Here is a 16,486-nt window from a genome sequence, read left to right as displayed (position 1 = left end):
AGACGAGGTTAAAGGCGTTATGGGAATTTTCTGGGCACTTTGTCGCGCGAATTCTGCCGTGGAAAATTATTTTTGGACCACGTGAGGCTTAAGAAGGGAGGACGATTGTACAAATGGGAGGTAAAATAGAACTGATATAATATTGATTAATTTATTAATATCAATATTTAGAAAATTAAGTAAACACGTAGTTAATTTTAAGGATTCCTGTTTCAAATGGACCAGGGCACCGTTTAAGAGCAGTACTTCAGAAGTCCACGTTGATTCTGGTTTGGAGTGAAGATGCTGAAATGTCTTTATTTGAAAAGTTTGGGCTTTGATCCGGCCCATGTGTTACCGCCACCCCCCACGAGATCAGTTGCGTAACTACCAGACCCAACTGTCTGTCTGTAGGCTGTAGTGCACACAAACACGGCGCATTTCCGACCTCTGTGGATGGACTCGCTGAAATTAGTGTCATAGCTACTATTCCTGCAAACTGAATAGGTTAGCCGTGCGTGGCGTCGGCGCGTGCTTGTTGCAGCGTTGGCTCGCGGCTGAACGCGCGTTCCTACGCCACTACAAGCGACGTGTCACTGCGCCGTTTCTCGTGCCGTGCGAGTCCGTGCTACGGATGCGCGTGTTGTGGTAATTCAGGCCGGTCTCGGATGGAGATCTGAAGCTTGCTACACCAGGTCGTGTCCAGAATCATCCTAACCTCCACCTGGTGTTGGCGCTATCCACTTATTTCCCTTATGTGTTTACTCACGGCTATTGATCCATATGAAAGCGATTAACCCGTGGAAACATGCGATTGCTATAATAACAATAGAATAACGCGATGGCGATGATGATGACGATGGTAATGATGATGATAATAATGATGATGATGATGATGATATCAGCAGTAATAAAATATAATAATAATAATAGAATATAATAATAGGTATAATACAGTTTTTAATCACTAGTAAAAGTAAGATGTCAAGCTGGCAGTGAGTAATATATTGATAATGTCAGATAGAAAAAACGAAAAATTAAATAGCTTAGGACGTAACACTATTGTGGTTACAAAAAGCAGTGATCACAATTTTAATCACGCGTATGTGGTAACGTGCGTCGTAAATTATCTGTTCATTTACCGATTATTGCAGGAATAAAATGAATTAATTGACATTATAAGATACATTCGCCGCCTCTGTCTACTGTAGTGAGTTTAAGATACAAATCAGCATCTGCGGTTCTACCCTTACTGTGTGTGTGTGTGTGTGTGTGTGTGTGTGTGCGCAGGCGACTGGCGTATGACGACCAATAGGATAATGCTAAATGCAATTAAAGCAGCATTAATTACTAGCAGGGCGTTGGGAGCTTCTGCTGAACCGGCAGATAGTGGGCGGCCTGGAGACACGCGCGTTCTCCATGTTTAATTCATCGCCGTATTAAAAGGATGTTTAAAAACGTACAAATAAAAAAGCCATTCACACAATTGTATATCATTTTCAGGTGGACAAGCTCAGAATGATGGCTTTTCTAAATGTCTAGACCTAAATCATTTGCAGATCATATTTGTAAGACACATCTCTATTTGTGTAGATATATAAATATAAATTACATTAATTGTATTTACATAATTACAAATGCATTAATTAAAAACCTGTTTAACAAAGCATTATAATTGTTGTTTCCTATAAGAAGTCACTACCCACAGCTAAGTTTGATTTTGGTGTAAATCTCAGAAGTATATTTTAAAATTCTACTGTATGGGTCTGAGTGAGACAGATAAGACTATAGAGCGCCCTGTGCTGTGATCTAACAGTTTGTTTGGGTGTGCCTGGCTGTTCATACATGTATGTATGGGTGTGTGTGCAGGTGAAGTTATATAAGCACATTTCCTCTGATCACCTGTTGCGAGTGTGTGAGCGTGTGAGTCCTCTCCTGGAGAGAGAGGTTGCAGCCAGTGTACCTGGAGTGAACTCACTGCTGGGAATCGGGCGCCAGTCTTTACTACGCACCAACAAGAGTGAGTATATATGTGTACACACACACACACACACACACACACACACACACACACACACACACACAGTAGTGTGTAGGTGTAATCCGTGATCTTCAGTGTTTTTCATTTGACAGTGCTGATGATGATAAAAATTTTAAAATCTTATTATTTATCTTATTTCTTTAATTATAAATTCTACTAGAGCATATTGGCCAAAGTAAATGTGTGTCAGTGTTTTGTTTTTTTTAGTGACTGTCCTCTTTTAGGGTCATGGCAGTAAAGCCTTGGTAACCAGGGTGTAGTACACCGTCTCCCACTTCTTGTGTCTGCGTTTGTTGATGGTTCTTTTTATTGACAGGTTGTAAGCACGTGGTATGGAAGGGATCTGCTCTCGCAGCACTGCACTGTGGCAGGCCGCCCGAGCCACCAGTCATCTATGGAAGCCCGCCCAATATTGGTAAGCCACCTCTCATTGGCTAAGAAAGTTGTGAATAAGACATTTGCAGTAAAATTCTATGTAATAGACATATGTTATTTATAATGTTAGTTATTACTGTATTTATTAGTTACCCATTGTTTCCGTGTGTGTGTGTATGGGTGTGTGTATAGTGGAGACAACTTACAGTCGCAGGCTGAATGGTTCATACCGTTTGGGTCAGCTGGTCCCGACAGCCGTTTACACACACATGAAGATGCACAAGAGGATTCTGGGACACCTGTCGTCTGTGTACTGCGTTGCCTTCGATCGGACTGGTCGCCGCATCTTCACGGTAAGCCTTACACGCGTGTGTGTGTGTGTGTGTGTGTGTGTGTGTGTGTGTGTGTGTGTGCACGTGCATGTAACAACAGATATTGATATTTAATAAATGAGATTAAGCAACATAAAATTGGAAATGAAGCAACTTCACTGTAGTCAGCACTATACTGAATTTTCTGTTTTGTAGGTAATTTTGAAAAACAATTAGTGAATTTTAGAGGGATTTCTAGTGAAAGAAAATAGTTAACTACCACAAGTTACTCTTGTGGGTTACTCTTAATTCTTTGAGTGTGTGTGTGCGTGCGTGTGTGTGCATGCATATTTTCCAACCACAGAATTTCTTTTGGATCAAGGTCAGGAAAAAGATAGCCAATCAAAAACAGAGAATTTGCTGTCCAGAAATAGTTAATACTTCAGCATCCATTTGCCTTGAGACAGGCTTATCAGTTGCCGGCATTTCCACTTCTCTATAATTTTTAGAATTGTTTATTTATGTGATGTCAAAAGGTGAATTTGATCAGAATTTAATCATGCTATTTGGACTTAATACAAATTTGTCCAGTGTCAGTTTTACAGTTTTAGAAAAACTTGAGGGTTGTAAGAGGTAATTGGTTGATTTTGAAGGCAATGACTGCTGTGTAGTTCTCCGTGCTCAGAGTGCACTTTGTGTGGGAGGTCAGTAGGACAGGGCAGCTCTCTGTACACCTGGGCCTGTACACCTGGGCCTGTACACCTGGGCCTGTACACCTGGGCCTGTACACTACTCTATTCTATATCACTCCATGGTCTAACGTGCTGAACCAACTACAGTTTTGCTGGTCTGCTGCCTTTTGACTCTTACATGCTTTGACTGACTTTACACAACACTCTCAGGAAGACCTGTGGAATGGAGAGGAGGCCTTTCAGTTTTAATAACCGAGTTGGTCATTTAAGTCACTGAATGTATGTGTGGTTAAATGACTGTGGGGGGTTTTCATGCGTCTTGCTTTACTTTTATTTAGCCTTTGTCTTATTAACTTGGATTACTCAAACCACTTTTTGATTGTCACACTGTGGACAAGAAGTCGTTTTTCCAGACATGCATGTTAATATCACTATCTTATCAGTAGAGGCAGTTACTTTCTGCAGACAAAGAGGTTAACCATTAAATAGCCACAGAGGCTTCACTTTGATATTTGCATTGTGGTAATTTGTGTGATGTAACACATTAACTGGACTTAATTTGTGGATCTGCGCAGAATGCATTTGAACCCCTAGTTATTCAGGAGCTTTGCAGAGGGCATGTTAGTCTGTGCATTCCTTTATGGCTCTGTGTGTGTGTGTGTGTGTGTGTGTGTGTGTGTGTGTGTGTAGAAGACTGTGGGATTTTTGTATCATAACCTTTGACTTAGCTGTGTGGTGTGTTCCTTAGTGTTGTGGGTGCGATGTTTATCTCTGTCCTGAGTGATCTTGCTATGGTGTGTTTCTGCTTCATCAGACACTCTTGGGTTCCATTTTACTCTGGAATAGTTTTTTTTTTTTAATCTCCAAAAATGGCCGAACAGCACCGATTACTGCCTCCACTCTCTCCCTCTCCTCGCGGCTGGGGGTGGTGGGGTGCCTGTCTGTGTGCATGGCACTGGATGTGCTGCGTTTGTGGCTCTGGCGGAGAGCCAAGAATAGAATCCTCATCTTCTCCTTCATATTCCTGAGCTCTTGGCCGCTGTGTGATCTGCGTTCTGTGTGCGCCTGCCTCGGACCTTCAGGAATGCGCCGGTCTTAAGTGCCACGCTCCGTGAACCGCTGCAGCGCTCGCTGGTTCCCCAGCCGCTGCATGCGGTTTCGCAACTCTGTCAGGAGCTGAGCATTTTTCAGCCCCGTGCGGTCCAGTGGTGTAAAACTGGAAGACATTAGTGAGGGGACCAGCAGCCCAGTTCGGTTTGGCTTCAGGTTTGGCCGGCGGTAGTTCGGCGGGTTTTAAAGGTGAATCCTGAATGCAGTTGAGTGGTGCATAGATCTTGTCTTTTGAAGTTCACTGGTAAAGGAAAGACAGCACAGCTGTAATGGTGATGAGCAGCGACACTTTGCCATTTTGTATTTTCCATGGGTGAGAAAGCTTAGTTCAGTTAAAACAAGAATAAAGTTCATTATCAAAATTTTATATCAAGTCATTTATTCTTATTAATAAATTAATTGATGCTAGGCCAATACAAAAATTAAATTTGTTTTTGTTTCATCAAAATGATGCTTATTTTTGTAAGGGTACCAAGTGCTCTAAATGTAAATATAAACAAATGTAGTAAGTTGTCTAAAAAGAAAAAGGTTGCTGTTATCTGCTTTATGACCGATGTTCAGAAGCTTGTGAGGTGGCTTCAGTAGTGTGTCAGTATTACAACGTAGTGTAAGACTTCAGCTCTCTAGAGTTTCATTTTATGTGTGTATTACATCGGGGCGAGAGTTAGCTCATTTAATGATAATTACTATTTATTTTTAATGTGTCTTGCATTTTAAACAGCTTTGCTGTTAAATCCTTCATAATTTCACTCTTCAAATGAAAAGATGTGTAAATTGTAAATTGGTATTGCTTCCTTAAACTGCTGACTTGTTACCCTGGGGTGGAATGTCATAGATGTGGGTCCCCCTCTCTGTCAGTCAGTCCAAGCTGGTTATCTCAGTCCAAATCTGAGAACTGGATTAACCTCCACTTTATTTCGACAAGTTTAACTGTGCTCATCTTGGGAGGGGACAGAATTTGTTTTACCGTTACCTGTTTGTTAATGCTGTTCACTCACTGGTGTGAGAAGGTTTCTTTTTTTCTTTTGTGTGTCTGTTAACGTAGAGACAGAGCAAGTGTGAAGAGTAAACAGCTGAAAGCACAAAGATGATTTAACTTCACGTTTCCGTAACAATCACAAGCAATCATTTCTTTGCAAAGTTATCGATTCTTTTGTCAACAGCATGGTCACAGAGTGAACATCGCTTTAAGTGTTTATTATCAGAAATCAGAAGAACAGTACAAAGCCAGCATGTGTTCTGAAGAGAAGACGGTGCGTTGGCAGGGTTCGGACGACTGTCTGGTGAAGATGTGGGCCACAGACGACGGGCGACTGCTGGCCACCCTGCGGGGCCACGCGGCCGAGATCTCAGACATGGCGGTGAGCTATGAGAACACGTTGCTGGCTGCCGGCAGCTGTGATAAGATGATCAGGGTGTGGTGCCTGCAGACCTGTGCACCCCTCGCCGTGCTGGAGGGCCACGCTGCGTCTATTACCTCTCTGCAGGTGTCGTATACACACACACACACACACACACACACACACACACACGTGCACAAATACATTTATGTATATTGAGTGCATTATTTCTTTGGTGTTTGTGTGGGGGGGTGTGTGTGTGGGGGGGGTGTATGTGTGTGTATGTATGTGTGTGTGTGTATGTATGTATGTGTGGGTGTGTGTGTATGTATGTATGTGTGGGTGTGTGTGTGTATGTGTGGGTGTGTGTGGGTGTGTGTGTGTGTGTGTGTATGTGTGTGTGTATGTATGTGTGGGTGTGTGTGTGTTTGGGTGTGTGTGTGTATGTGTGTGTATGTATGTATGTGTGGGTGTGTATGTGTGTGTGTGTATGTGTGTTGGGTGTGTGTGTGTGTATGTGTGTTGGGTGTGTGTTGGGTGTGTGTGTGTATGTGTGGGTGTGTGTGTGGGTGTGTGGGTGTGGGTGTGTGTGTGGGTGTGTATGTATGTGTGGGTGTGTGTGTGTTTGGGTGTGTATGTGTGTGTATGTATGTATGTGTGGGTGTGTATGTGTGTGTGTATGTGTGTGTGTGTATGTGTGTTGGGTGTGTGTGGGTGTGTGTGTGTATGTGTGTGTGTGTGTGTGTGTGTGTGTGTGTGTGTGTGTGTGTGGGTGGTTGTAGTTCTCTCCTCTCTGCTGTGGCAGTAAGAGGTTCCTGTCCTCCACTGGTGCCGATGGAACCATCTGCTTTTGGCAGTGGGATTCTCGCACGCTCAAATTCGGGTGCGTGAGCTTTGCTCCTTACACGCATCACAGTAAACACATCACTGCTTTTACAAACTGTTCTTAATGAGTACATAAGAAGTCCTTTAATAGAAGCCCACTTTTGTAAAAGTCCCAAACTGCTCAGTTACATTGTTATGACAGAGTGTATACTTTAGTTTTTCATTGTAATATCATGTAACGTGTGTGTGTGTGTGTGTGTGTGTGTGTGTACTTATGCATCACTGAAGTCCACGACCCAGCAAATTCACAGAGCGGCCTAGACCAGGTGTGCAGATGATGTGCTCATCTTTCAGTGCTGGTAAGCCACACCCACTTCCTCTGCCCCACCCTTTCCTCATTTACATGTAGCCAGTGATATCATTCCGCTGCTCCCAGCTGTTTCAGTGATAAAAATGAAACGGCCAATCTTGTGACTTGCTCCAGTAGAGAGCTTACTGCCCTGTAGGTGTTTATGAGCTGGAAACTTCCCAGAGAAACCTGATAGTGTGTAATGGTCTTGGCTCCACCTCCTGAACGTGTGGCTACAGTGCTTTGTGTGTGTGTGTGTGGGGGGGGGTTATGAAAGCAATACTACATAAAAATGGAACAGAAACACACGCAGAGAAACACACATGCATCAGTCATTCATGCATCAATCAGAAATACTTGTAATACAAATAGACTTCAAGGTACATATAATTCAATGCAACCATTTATTATTATTAACCATTAAACATAGTGTATTCTGGGGCTGGTAATAATAACCGTGCCATCAGTGTTGTTTGATAATTCCTTAAACGTGCATCCGGATTTTAACATTTAACTGGCTTTTAGTACCAGTCCAATGAAGCATTAATTAGATTGTGCTCGAAATAAGAAAGTCACTTTGAACCCTGTTCAATTTTTTTTTGTATAATCATAATTAGACTTTAGTTACATTTAAGGGAAGACCTCATGTTTTCACTTCCATATTTACACGTGAATTTTTAAGAAGTCTAAATTTGGATTATGGCCTCCTGCCAGATGTAGTCTCGCCTACAAAGGTTTATGTATATCAACGTGGTGTTGTACATGCACTGGTGGGTTCGTGGGCGTGGCCTACAGTTTATGGCCTACGATTTATATTTGTGTTACTGTGTTTCAGGTGGGATGTTCCTGGCCACAGGCAGCACTGATCACATTATCAGAGTTTATTACTTTGGCGGAGGACAGCCAGAGAAGATAGCTGAGCTGGAGTCCCACACTGTGAGTGTGTGCATGAATTTGTGTGTGTGTGTGTGTGTGTGTGTGTGTGAGAGAGAGAGAGTGTGTAGTGTGTTTGTCTGAGCTGAAATTAACTAATTTAAATATGTCTTACTGACCATTTCACTGAGTGTTCCATTTGTGTTTTGGTTTCTTTGGCAATTTCTACAGGATAAAGTTGACAGCATCCAGTTCTCGCATGAAGGAGACAGGTGAGAGGCTGCCACTAATGTCCGTGCGCATGTGCGTGCATTTAAAGGATTTTCAGCTGCATTATTGAAACCTGCGGGTATTATTGAGTGGATGTTGTCAGCAAAACAAAGAAAGAAAAAGCCCAAACCACCAGTCGCTACATCCACACATACAAAACCAGACTTTACACACAAATGCACAGACGTACGCAAACATGCACACGTCGCACATGCTTACGTGTCAAGCTCAGGAGGAGCATGGGAATGTCGAGCTTCTATTGCAGCAACAGATGCAGTGTAAGTAATGGCAGCAAGGCCCAAATCCAGGTGCCCCGTCTTGCCCTCTGGGGGGCACCTGCCTGTCGCCCAGTCGCCCGGGGTTTCAGGAGGCGAGAGAGTGCTGCTGGGTCCATGGGGAGAGGGGGAGGGAGGGAGGGAGAGAGAGAGAGAGAGAGAGAGAGAGAGAGAGAGGGAGGGGGAGAGAGAGGGAGAGAGGGAGGGGGAGAGAGAGAGAGAGAGAGAGGGAGGGGGAGAGAGAGGGAGAGAGGGAGGGGGAGAGAGAGGGAGAGAGAGAGGGAGGGGGAGAGAGAGGGAGAGAGAGAGAGAGAGAGGGAGGGGGAGAGAGAGAGAGAGAGAGGGAGGGGGAGAGAGAGAGAGAGAGAGAGAGAGGGAGGGGGAGAGAGAGGGAGAGAGAGAGGGAGGGAGGGGGAGAGAGAGAGAGGGAGAGAGAGAGGGAGGGAGGGAGAGAGAGAGAGAGGGAGGGAGGGAGAGAGAGAGAGAGAGAGAGGGAGGGGGAGAGAGAGAGAGGGAGGGAGGGAGAGAGAGAGAGAGAGAGAGAGAGAGGGAGGGGGAGAGAGAGAGGGAGAGGGAGGGAGAGAGAGGGAGGGAGGGAGGGAGAGAGAGAATTTAACAGCACACAGGAGTATGAGAAACAGAGGGACGTATGCAGTGGAAATGCGTTTGAGGAGAAAGTCCTTAGTACAAAACAACCAAAGGAAAGCTTGGAGAAAAAATTAAAATCAAAATAGACTTTCAACTCAGTCCTTCATTACAATATGTTGGAAAAGCCCTAAAAATCAATAAATAAACCCACACCCCTGCAGAACAGGTGTATATTGAAAGAAACGGCTATTCAGATTATAAGGCTCCCACAGAAAGAACAAGACATCACATGCAGCTGTGCTGTGTATGGAAAGCCATGTGTGCCATGCGCCGGCAATGTTCAGCGCCCCTTACATGCGCATCACTGCTCTGCGGGCGGCCTTCTACGCAGTGTTATTCCACTGATTGCAAGTTCTGCTGTGTGTGTGTGTGTGTGTGTGTGTGTGTGTGTGTGTGTGTGTGTGTGTGTGTGTGTGTGTGTGTATGTGTGTGTGTATGTGTGTGTGTGTGTGTGTGTGTGTGTGTGTGTGTGTGTGTGTGTGTGTGTGTGTGTGTGTGTGTGTGTATGTGTGTGTGTGTGTGTGTATGTGTGTGTGTGTGTGTATGTGTGTGTGTGCGTGCGTGCGTGTGTATGTGTGTGTGCGTGTGTATGTGTGCGTGTGTGTGTATGTGTGTGTGTATGTGTGCGTGTGTATGTGCGTGTGTATGTGCGTGTGTATGTGTGTATGTGTGTGTGCGCGTGTGCGTGCGCGTGTGTGTATGTGTATGTGTGTGTGTGTATGTGTATGTGTGTGTGTATGTGTGTGTGTGTGTGCGTGCGTGTGTGCGCGTGCGTGCGTGTGTGCGCGTGCGTGCGTGTGTGTGCGCGTGTGTGTGTGTATGTGTGTGTGTGTATGTGTGCGTGTGTATGTGTGCGTGTATATGTGTGCATGTATGTGTGTGCGCGTGTGCGTGCGTGTGCGTGCGTGCGTGCGTGTGCGTGTGCGTGTGTGTGTGTGTGTGTTTACAGGTTTGTGAGTGGAAGCAGAGATGGGACAGCACGAGTATGGCAGCTACAACAGCAGGACTGGAGAAGCATCTTACTGGACATGGCAACCAAACTACCAGGGTAACACACACATACACACACACACACATGTGTTATTACCTTGTTATCGTGTAACATCACCTCGTATTAAGCCATTGCTGTTACTCTACGTCTGTGTGTGTGTGTGTGTGTGTGTGTGTGTGTGTGTGTGTGTGTGTGTGTTATATACATCCCAGTGCGACAGTGTACTGTATATCCTTAGTAAGGAGTATTTGTATTTGTTTGGTCCAGGAGCATACCTGGGCCATATGTGACATTTAGAGCATTTAGAGTACTCAGAGTACTCAGAGTGCTCAGAGTGCTCAGCTTGTAAAGCAGCTCCGTTAAAACGTTAAACACCTTAATCTTAATCCTTATCTTAATATTTTAATGGGGCAAAGTTAAAGGTGTGTGTGTCTATATACTAGTTTGTGTGTGTGTGTGTGTGTGTGTGTGTGTGTGTGTGTTTATATACGAGTTTATATACTCTGTATACTAGTCTGCTAAATGCCGTAAATGTAAGTGTGTGTGTGTGCGTGCGCTCACCTGTATACTAGTTTGTGTGTACGTGTGTGTGTGTGTGTGTGTGTGTGTGTGTGCCTCTATGCTAGTTTGTGTGTGTATGTCTGTATACTAGTTCATTTGTGTGTGAACCTGTATACTAGTTTGTGTGTGTGTGTGTGTGTGTGTGTGTGTGTGTGTGTGTGTGTGTGCCTGTATACTAGTTTGTATCTGTGTGTCTATATACTAGTTTGTGTGTGTGTGTGTGTGTGTGTGTGTGTGTGTGTGTCTATATACTAGTTTGTGTGTGTGTCTATATACTAGTTTGTGTGTGTGTCTATATACTAGTTTGTGTGTGTGTGTCTATATACTAGTTTGTGTGTGTGTGCCTGTATAATAGTTTGTGTTTGTCTGTGTGTGTGTCTGTATAATAGTTTGTGTTTGTCTGTGTGTGTGTCTGTATAATAGTTTGTGTTTGTGTGTGTGTGTGTGTGTGTAATAGTTTGTGTGTGTGCCTGTATACTAGTTTGTCTGTGTATATCTCTGTATACTAGTTTGTGTGTGTGTGTGTGTGTGTGTGTGTGTGTGTGTGTGTGCGCACGCTCACCTGTATACTAGTTTGTGTGTGTGTGTGTGTGTGTGTGTGTGTGTGCGATCAACTGTATACTAGTTTGTGTGTGTGTGTGTTTGTGTGTGTGCCTCCATGCTAGTCTGTGTGTGTATGTCTGTATACTAGTTCATTTGTGTGAGCCTGTATGCTAGTTTGTGTGTGTGTCTGTATACTAGTTTGTGTGTGTGTGTCTGTATACTAGTTTGTGTGTGTGTGTCTGTATACTAGTTTGTGTGTGTGTGTGTGTGTGTGTGTCTATATACTAGTTTGTGTGTGTGTGCCTGTATAATAGTTTGTGTTTGTCTGTGTGTGTCTGTATAATAGTTTGTGTTTGTGTGTGTGTGTGTGTGTGTGTGTGTGTGTGTGTGTGTGTGTGTGTGTGTGTGTGTGTGTGTAATAGTTTGTGTGTGCCTGTATAATAGTTTGTGTATCTGTGCGCGCAAGCCTGTATACTAGTTTGTCTGTGTATATCTCTGTATACTAGTTTGTGTGTGTGTGTGTGTGTGTGTGTGTGTGTGTGTGCGCACGCTCACCTGTATACTAGTTTGTGTGTGTGTGTGTGTGTGTGTGTGTGTGTGTGCGATCACCTGTATACTAGTTTGTGTGTGTGTGTGTTTGTGTGTGTGCCTCTATGCTAGTCTGTGTGTGTATGTCTGTATACTAGTTCATTTGTGTGAGCCTGTATGCTAGTTTGTGTGTGTGTGTGTCTGTATACTAGTTTGTGTGTGTGTGTCTGTATACTAGTTTGTGTGTGTGTGTGCCTGTATACTTGTTTGTGTGTGTGTGTGTGTGTTCTAGTTTGTGTGTGTGTGTGCGCGCGCGCGCGCATGCATGGGCCTGTATGTTAGTTCGTTTGTGTGTGTGTGCGTGCGCCTGTATACTTGTTTGTGTGTGTGTGAGCCTGTATACTAGTGTGTGTTTGTGTGTGTGTGTGTGTGTGTGAATAGTGTGTGGGTGTATGCTTGTGTGTGTGTGTGTGTGTGTGTGAGTAGTGTGTGGGTGTATGCTAGTGTGTGTGTGTGTCTATGTGAGTAGTGTGTGGGTGTACACTAGTTTGTGTGTGTGTGTGTGTGTGTAGTGTGTGGGTGTATACTAGTTTGTGGGTGTGTGTGTGTGAGTAGTGTGTGGGTGTGGGTGTGGTTGTGGGTGTGGGTGCAGCCTTTTATTTAAATGTGTTTTAATTCTCCGCCCCCTTTTTCTATTCCACACCCCTCCCCTTTTTTCACTCATTTAGCAAATACAACCCTCCCCCCCTGGAGGACAAAGTGACCAAGCTGAAAGTCACCATGGTGGCCTGGGATTACCATGACAACATGGTGATAACGGCGGCCAACAACCTGACCCTCAAGGTGTGGAACTCGTATACGGGCAGCCTCATCCACACCTTAATGGTAAGAGTGTTGCTTCATCACTCCCTCCCTCTCTCCCTCCCTCTCTCGCTTCAATTTTGTTATCTAAATTTTACTTCTAGTCATTTTTTAAAATAGGAACCTTCTGTTGTGGAAGGTAATTAACTGTAATTATATGTATAATCAAATTACTCTGTGACATTAGTATAAGATTAGTATATTTATGGATTTGGATAATCAATCAGGCATCCCAGTTCTGACGCCCGTTAGATGATGATAAATCACGTGTCTGGTATCACACAGGTGTTGCGTGCCAGTACAGTACAGTAGTGTAGTGTTTTGTTCAAGCCATATAACAGAGGATGGATGATTTATGATGAAATTGCTGAGTGTTACCCCTGTATTGGATCTAGAATTTACTTCAGATGTGTTTTAACAAGCTCACGCATTTCACCCCTAAACCAGTGGTATTGCCATGTTTGAGGAGTTATAACAGAACTAGCAAGGCATTATGTGAGTGAAAACACAACTATGCGAAGTGTATGAAGTAGGGGGGGTTTCCCGTCGGTCATTTTCTTTTGCATGAAAGCGCAGCCGTACTCTTCCATATAGAAGTAGATGTGTCAAAGCGCCCTGTCTGATTGGTCTGTTCTCAGGGTCATGAGGATGAAGTGTTTGTGTTGGAGCCACACCCGTTTGATCCCAGGGTGCTCTTCTCTGCTGGCCATGATGGCAATGCCATAGTGTGGGACTTAACACGTGGAGTCAAAATACGCTCCTACTTCAACATGGTAAAAAGTGCGCGCGCACACACACAATACACTCATAGTTTAACATGGTAAGTAACACACATGCACATGAAACATGGTCCTAGTTCAACATGATAAACATCGTACACACACAAAAGTCATAGTTCAACGTGGTAAACAACACATAAAATACCCTCCTACTTCAACCGTGTAAACAACGCACACACACACTCTGCTGGTACTTGAGCTTGGTGAGCACACACCCCTGGGTACACCAAGCCCTGATCCTCTGTGATTGCACAGGGTGGTGTTGTGGAGTTCCAGACCTTTGACTGCTTCGTTTCTTCTCTTTGTTCCCTCGTCGTCTTCAAACTCGCCATATTTTCACTTTTTTGCTACATTTCTTTTTTTTTAACATGTTTACATCTGTTTCCTTTAACTGCTTTATTGAACACAGAAACTGTTGTCCGTTATCTTTCTCTCTGCCCGTCCCCAATATAATGCTGACAGCTCTGTGCATGATTAGTTGCCCATTAGCACAACCCTTTGTCTTCTAATTTACCGCTTGTAAAATGTGTCTCATAAAAGTCTTCTCTTTATCTGGCGTGTGATGTATGTGTGTGCTGCAGATAGAGGGCCAGGGACACGGGGCGCTCTTCGACTGCAAGTGTTCTCCCGACGGCCAGCACTTCGCCTGCACCGACTCGCACGGCCACCTGCTCATCTTCGGCTTCGGGTCCAGCAGCAGATATGACAAGGTGGTGGGATCCTCGGAAACGCCCCCTCATGGCGGTCCTGTCTGCCTGCTTTCCTGTCGGGCTCTCGCTCTCCTTCTCTCTCATCATCACTCTCTTTCTCTCATATCTGTCTGTATTGGGCTTTATCTGTCTGAGCTGATGTAACATGTAAATATGGAATTAACACGGTGCCATGTCATGTGTATCACATTTCCCACATCATGTCCTGGTCTCAAAGAATCATTGTTCCCTCATCGGGTAGCCCAGAGCACGTGCACGAGCGTGCACGAACGTACACGAACGCGCAAACAAACGCTGTAACAGGACAGGGATGGTGAGCCCGAGTACAGAACAAACCGAGTGCGGGCAGTGAAGGGTGACAACAAGGAAGTGAAGTGGTGCACAAAATGCTGGAAGAAGATGGCAAAGCACAGGAAGTGCCGGAGCCGTTAGAGAGAGGCGGGACTGGGTCCGTGCGGACAGTGTCCTTGGACACTATAAAGCCCAAGAAGGACACCATTGATGCATGAGACACCAACGGAGGATAACTCACACTGCAAGACTGCAGGGCGGCGTTCGTGAGCCCAGAAGCCATACCCACAATGCCCGGAGGGGATTCATCCTGCCTTATGCGAAGTTGTAGGTGCTGGTTAAGATGGATGCTTGCTGTAGCGCTTCAACCGCAGTTGACTTAAGAGAATGTGGCGCTGTGTCTGGGAGGACACCGTTGGCACAATCACAGGCCCAGGGGTCACACCCAACCTCCAGCGGAGAACCATGCTGCGGTCGCTTGGGTTCGTACAGCTCGGCCGGCAGGAAAAGGTGTGCCAGGGGCCACAGGAGTGACGAAGGTGAGGTGAGGGGGAGTCCAGGCGCCGAACACTCAGTGGGGAGCCAGCAGGTGAGGGAATTTAATGGCGTTAGAAAGGATACAACACACCTCTAATTAACTCTGGAAAAAACAAAGAAAGGAGATGCCAAAACGGGCTGCTCTAACACAAGACCGTAATGCCGAGAACGTTGCACACAAACTGAGGGCAAAGTTTTCCAACAAACAACTGAAGTTAATGACTGCCCACTTTCTTCTGAGATCTTGTATTCTTTCACACTCCAACACAGGAGTGTTCAACCTTTGTGATCCAGCACACCACTCTGTTCCCCTCTGTTTACGGCGGTGAGGATCAAATATTCCTGCTCTCGAAGAAGACATTCTGGCACCTTCTAGTGGGAAATTAATGAATTGCTTAAGATTCACCTTTTGCTTGAACTGCTGCTGCTTAAATCACTGCTGCTTAAATATTTTAAGGTGAGTGTTGAGTGTTTAATCTAAAAATCCTGCAACCCCTTGACAGACCTCACAGGTTGATAAACATATCTGTCACGGAAGAGGACAAAGCGGTAAAAAGGAAGGAAGCAAACATTAGTCTCCAAGTGAAGGGTTAAATGAAAACGAGCCAACATAACATCAGTGATGGCAGAACAGTCACACTAACAGGAAGATCTTATAAAGTGCCACATACTGACACACAGATGACAGCCAATGAGACTCAACACACGTCACCTGTGTGGGGCGTGACACAAGATTAAAACATACAAATGAAAAGCACAACATAAGCAAAAGGCTGGGAAGGCATCATCGCAGTGTCATACTGTAACACATCTCCAGAGGTATGACCCATCACAGTGTCATACTGTAACACATCTCCAGAGGTATGACCCATCACAGTGTCATACTGTAACACATCTCCAGAGGTATGACCCATCACAGTGTCATACTGTAACACATCTCCAGAGATATGACTAATCGCAGCGTCATACTGTAACACATCACCAGAGGTATAACCCATCACAGTGTCATACTATAACCCATCTCCAGAGGTATGACCATCACAGTGTCATTCTGTAATACATCTGCAAAGGTATGACTCTTTATAGTGTCATACTGTAACGCATCTCCAAAGGTATGACACTGGGCTTCTTTTAACTTGGGCTGGAGTATGTGAACAGGGTGGAGCAGCAGAAAATTCTGTCCTTCTCTGAGTGCATTCTGTAATTATTCCGCTCCAGCTCCACTCTGGTTTTTCTTATTCTGGCTTCTCGCTGTTTGCTTACAGCGCTCTGTGGTGCCTCCGCTCTGGTAACGCTGTTTCCCAGTCCTCGCTCCCCACACAAGCCAGAGAAAATGCTGCTGATTTTATATGCATTAAAAATATGAGCAGTGTATTAAAAATGTTCCTGGCTTAGTTCTTAACAAAATGAGAAAAACACAACACTTTAAAGAAAGGAGTCATGTTTCACTGAACTGAAGGAAAATCAGTTGCAGGCTGCAAAGATTTTCATGTAAAATTCTTTTAACTAGAAAACAACAGTATTGTTTATCCTACTGTGCATCGTGCAGGGACACGTCAGGGAAAACTAGGTCATGTTTTTGAGAAATGTGTCTCTA

General features: G+C 44.6%; 1 protein-coding gene across 2 annotated transcripts in view; it reads left to right on the top strand.

The window, feature by feature from the left end:
- Nucleotides 1-16,486, top strand: part of phip (PHIP subunit of CUL4-Ring ligase complex) — a 35,424-nt gene that overhangs the window by 1,743 nt on the left and 17,195 nt on the right. For both annotated transcript variants that reach the window (XM_035522306.2, XM_035522305.2), the window contains exons 5-16: nucleotides 1,849-1,999; nucleotides 2,337-2,435; nucleotides 2,588-2,748; nucleotides 5,774-5,995; nucleotides 6,631-6,731; nucleotides 6,962-7,032; nucleotides 7,858-7,958; nucleotides 8,127-8,167; nucleotides 10,038-10,136; nucleotides 12,440-12,596; nucleotides 13,211-13,345; nucleotides 13,933-14,061. In XM_035522306.2, the coding sequence (XP_035378199.1) occupies nucleotides 1,849-1,999; nucleotides 2,337-2,435; nucleotides 2,588-2,748; nucleotides 5,774-5,995; nucleotides 6,631-6,731; nucleotides 6,962-7,032; nucleotides 7,858-7,958; nucleotides 8,127-8,167; nucleotides 10,038-10,136; nucleotides 12,440-12,596; nucleotides 13,211-13,345; nucleotides 13,933-14,061 (1,467 nt within the window). The remainder of the gene's footprint in view (nucleotides 1-1,848; nucleotides 2,000-2,336; nucleotides 2,436-2,587; nucleotides 2,749-5,773; nucleotides 5,996-6,630; nucleotides 6,732-6,961; nucleotides 7,033-7,857; nucleotides 7,959-8,126; nucleotides 8,168-10,037; nucleotides 10,137-12,439; nucleotides 12,597-13,210; nucleotides 13,346-13,932; nucleotides 14,062-16,486) is intronic.

The sequence above is a fragment of the Electrophorus electricus genome, chromosome 24 (assembly GCF_041902795.1).
Source record: "Electrophorus electricus isolate QZ-2024a chromosome 24, ASM4190279v1, whole genome shotgun sequence".
Taxonomy (NCBI): domain Eukaryota; kingdom Metazoa; phylum Chordata; class Actinopteri; order Gymnotiformes; family Gymnotidae; genus Electrophorus; species Electrophorus electricus.
Note: the sequence above shows the minus strand (reverse complement) of the source record. Positions and strands in the feature narration are given on the sequence as shown.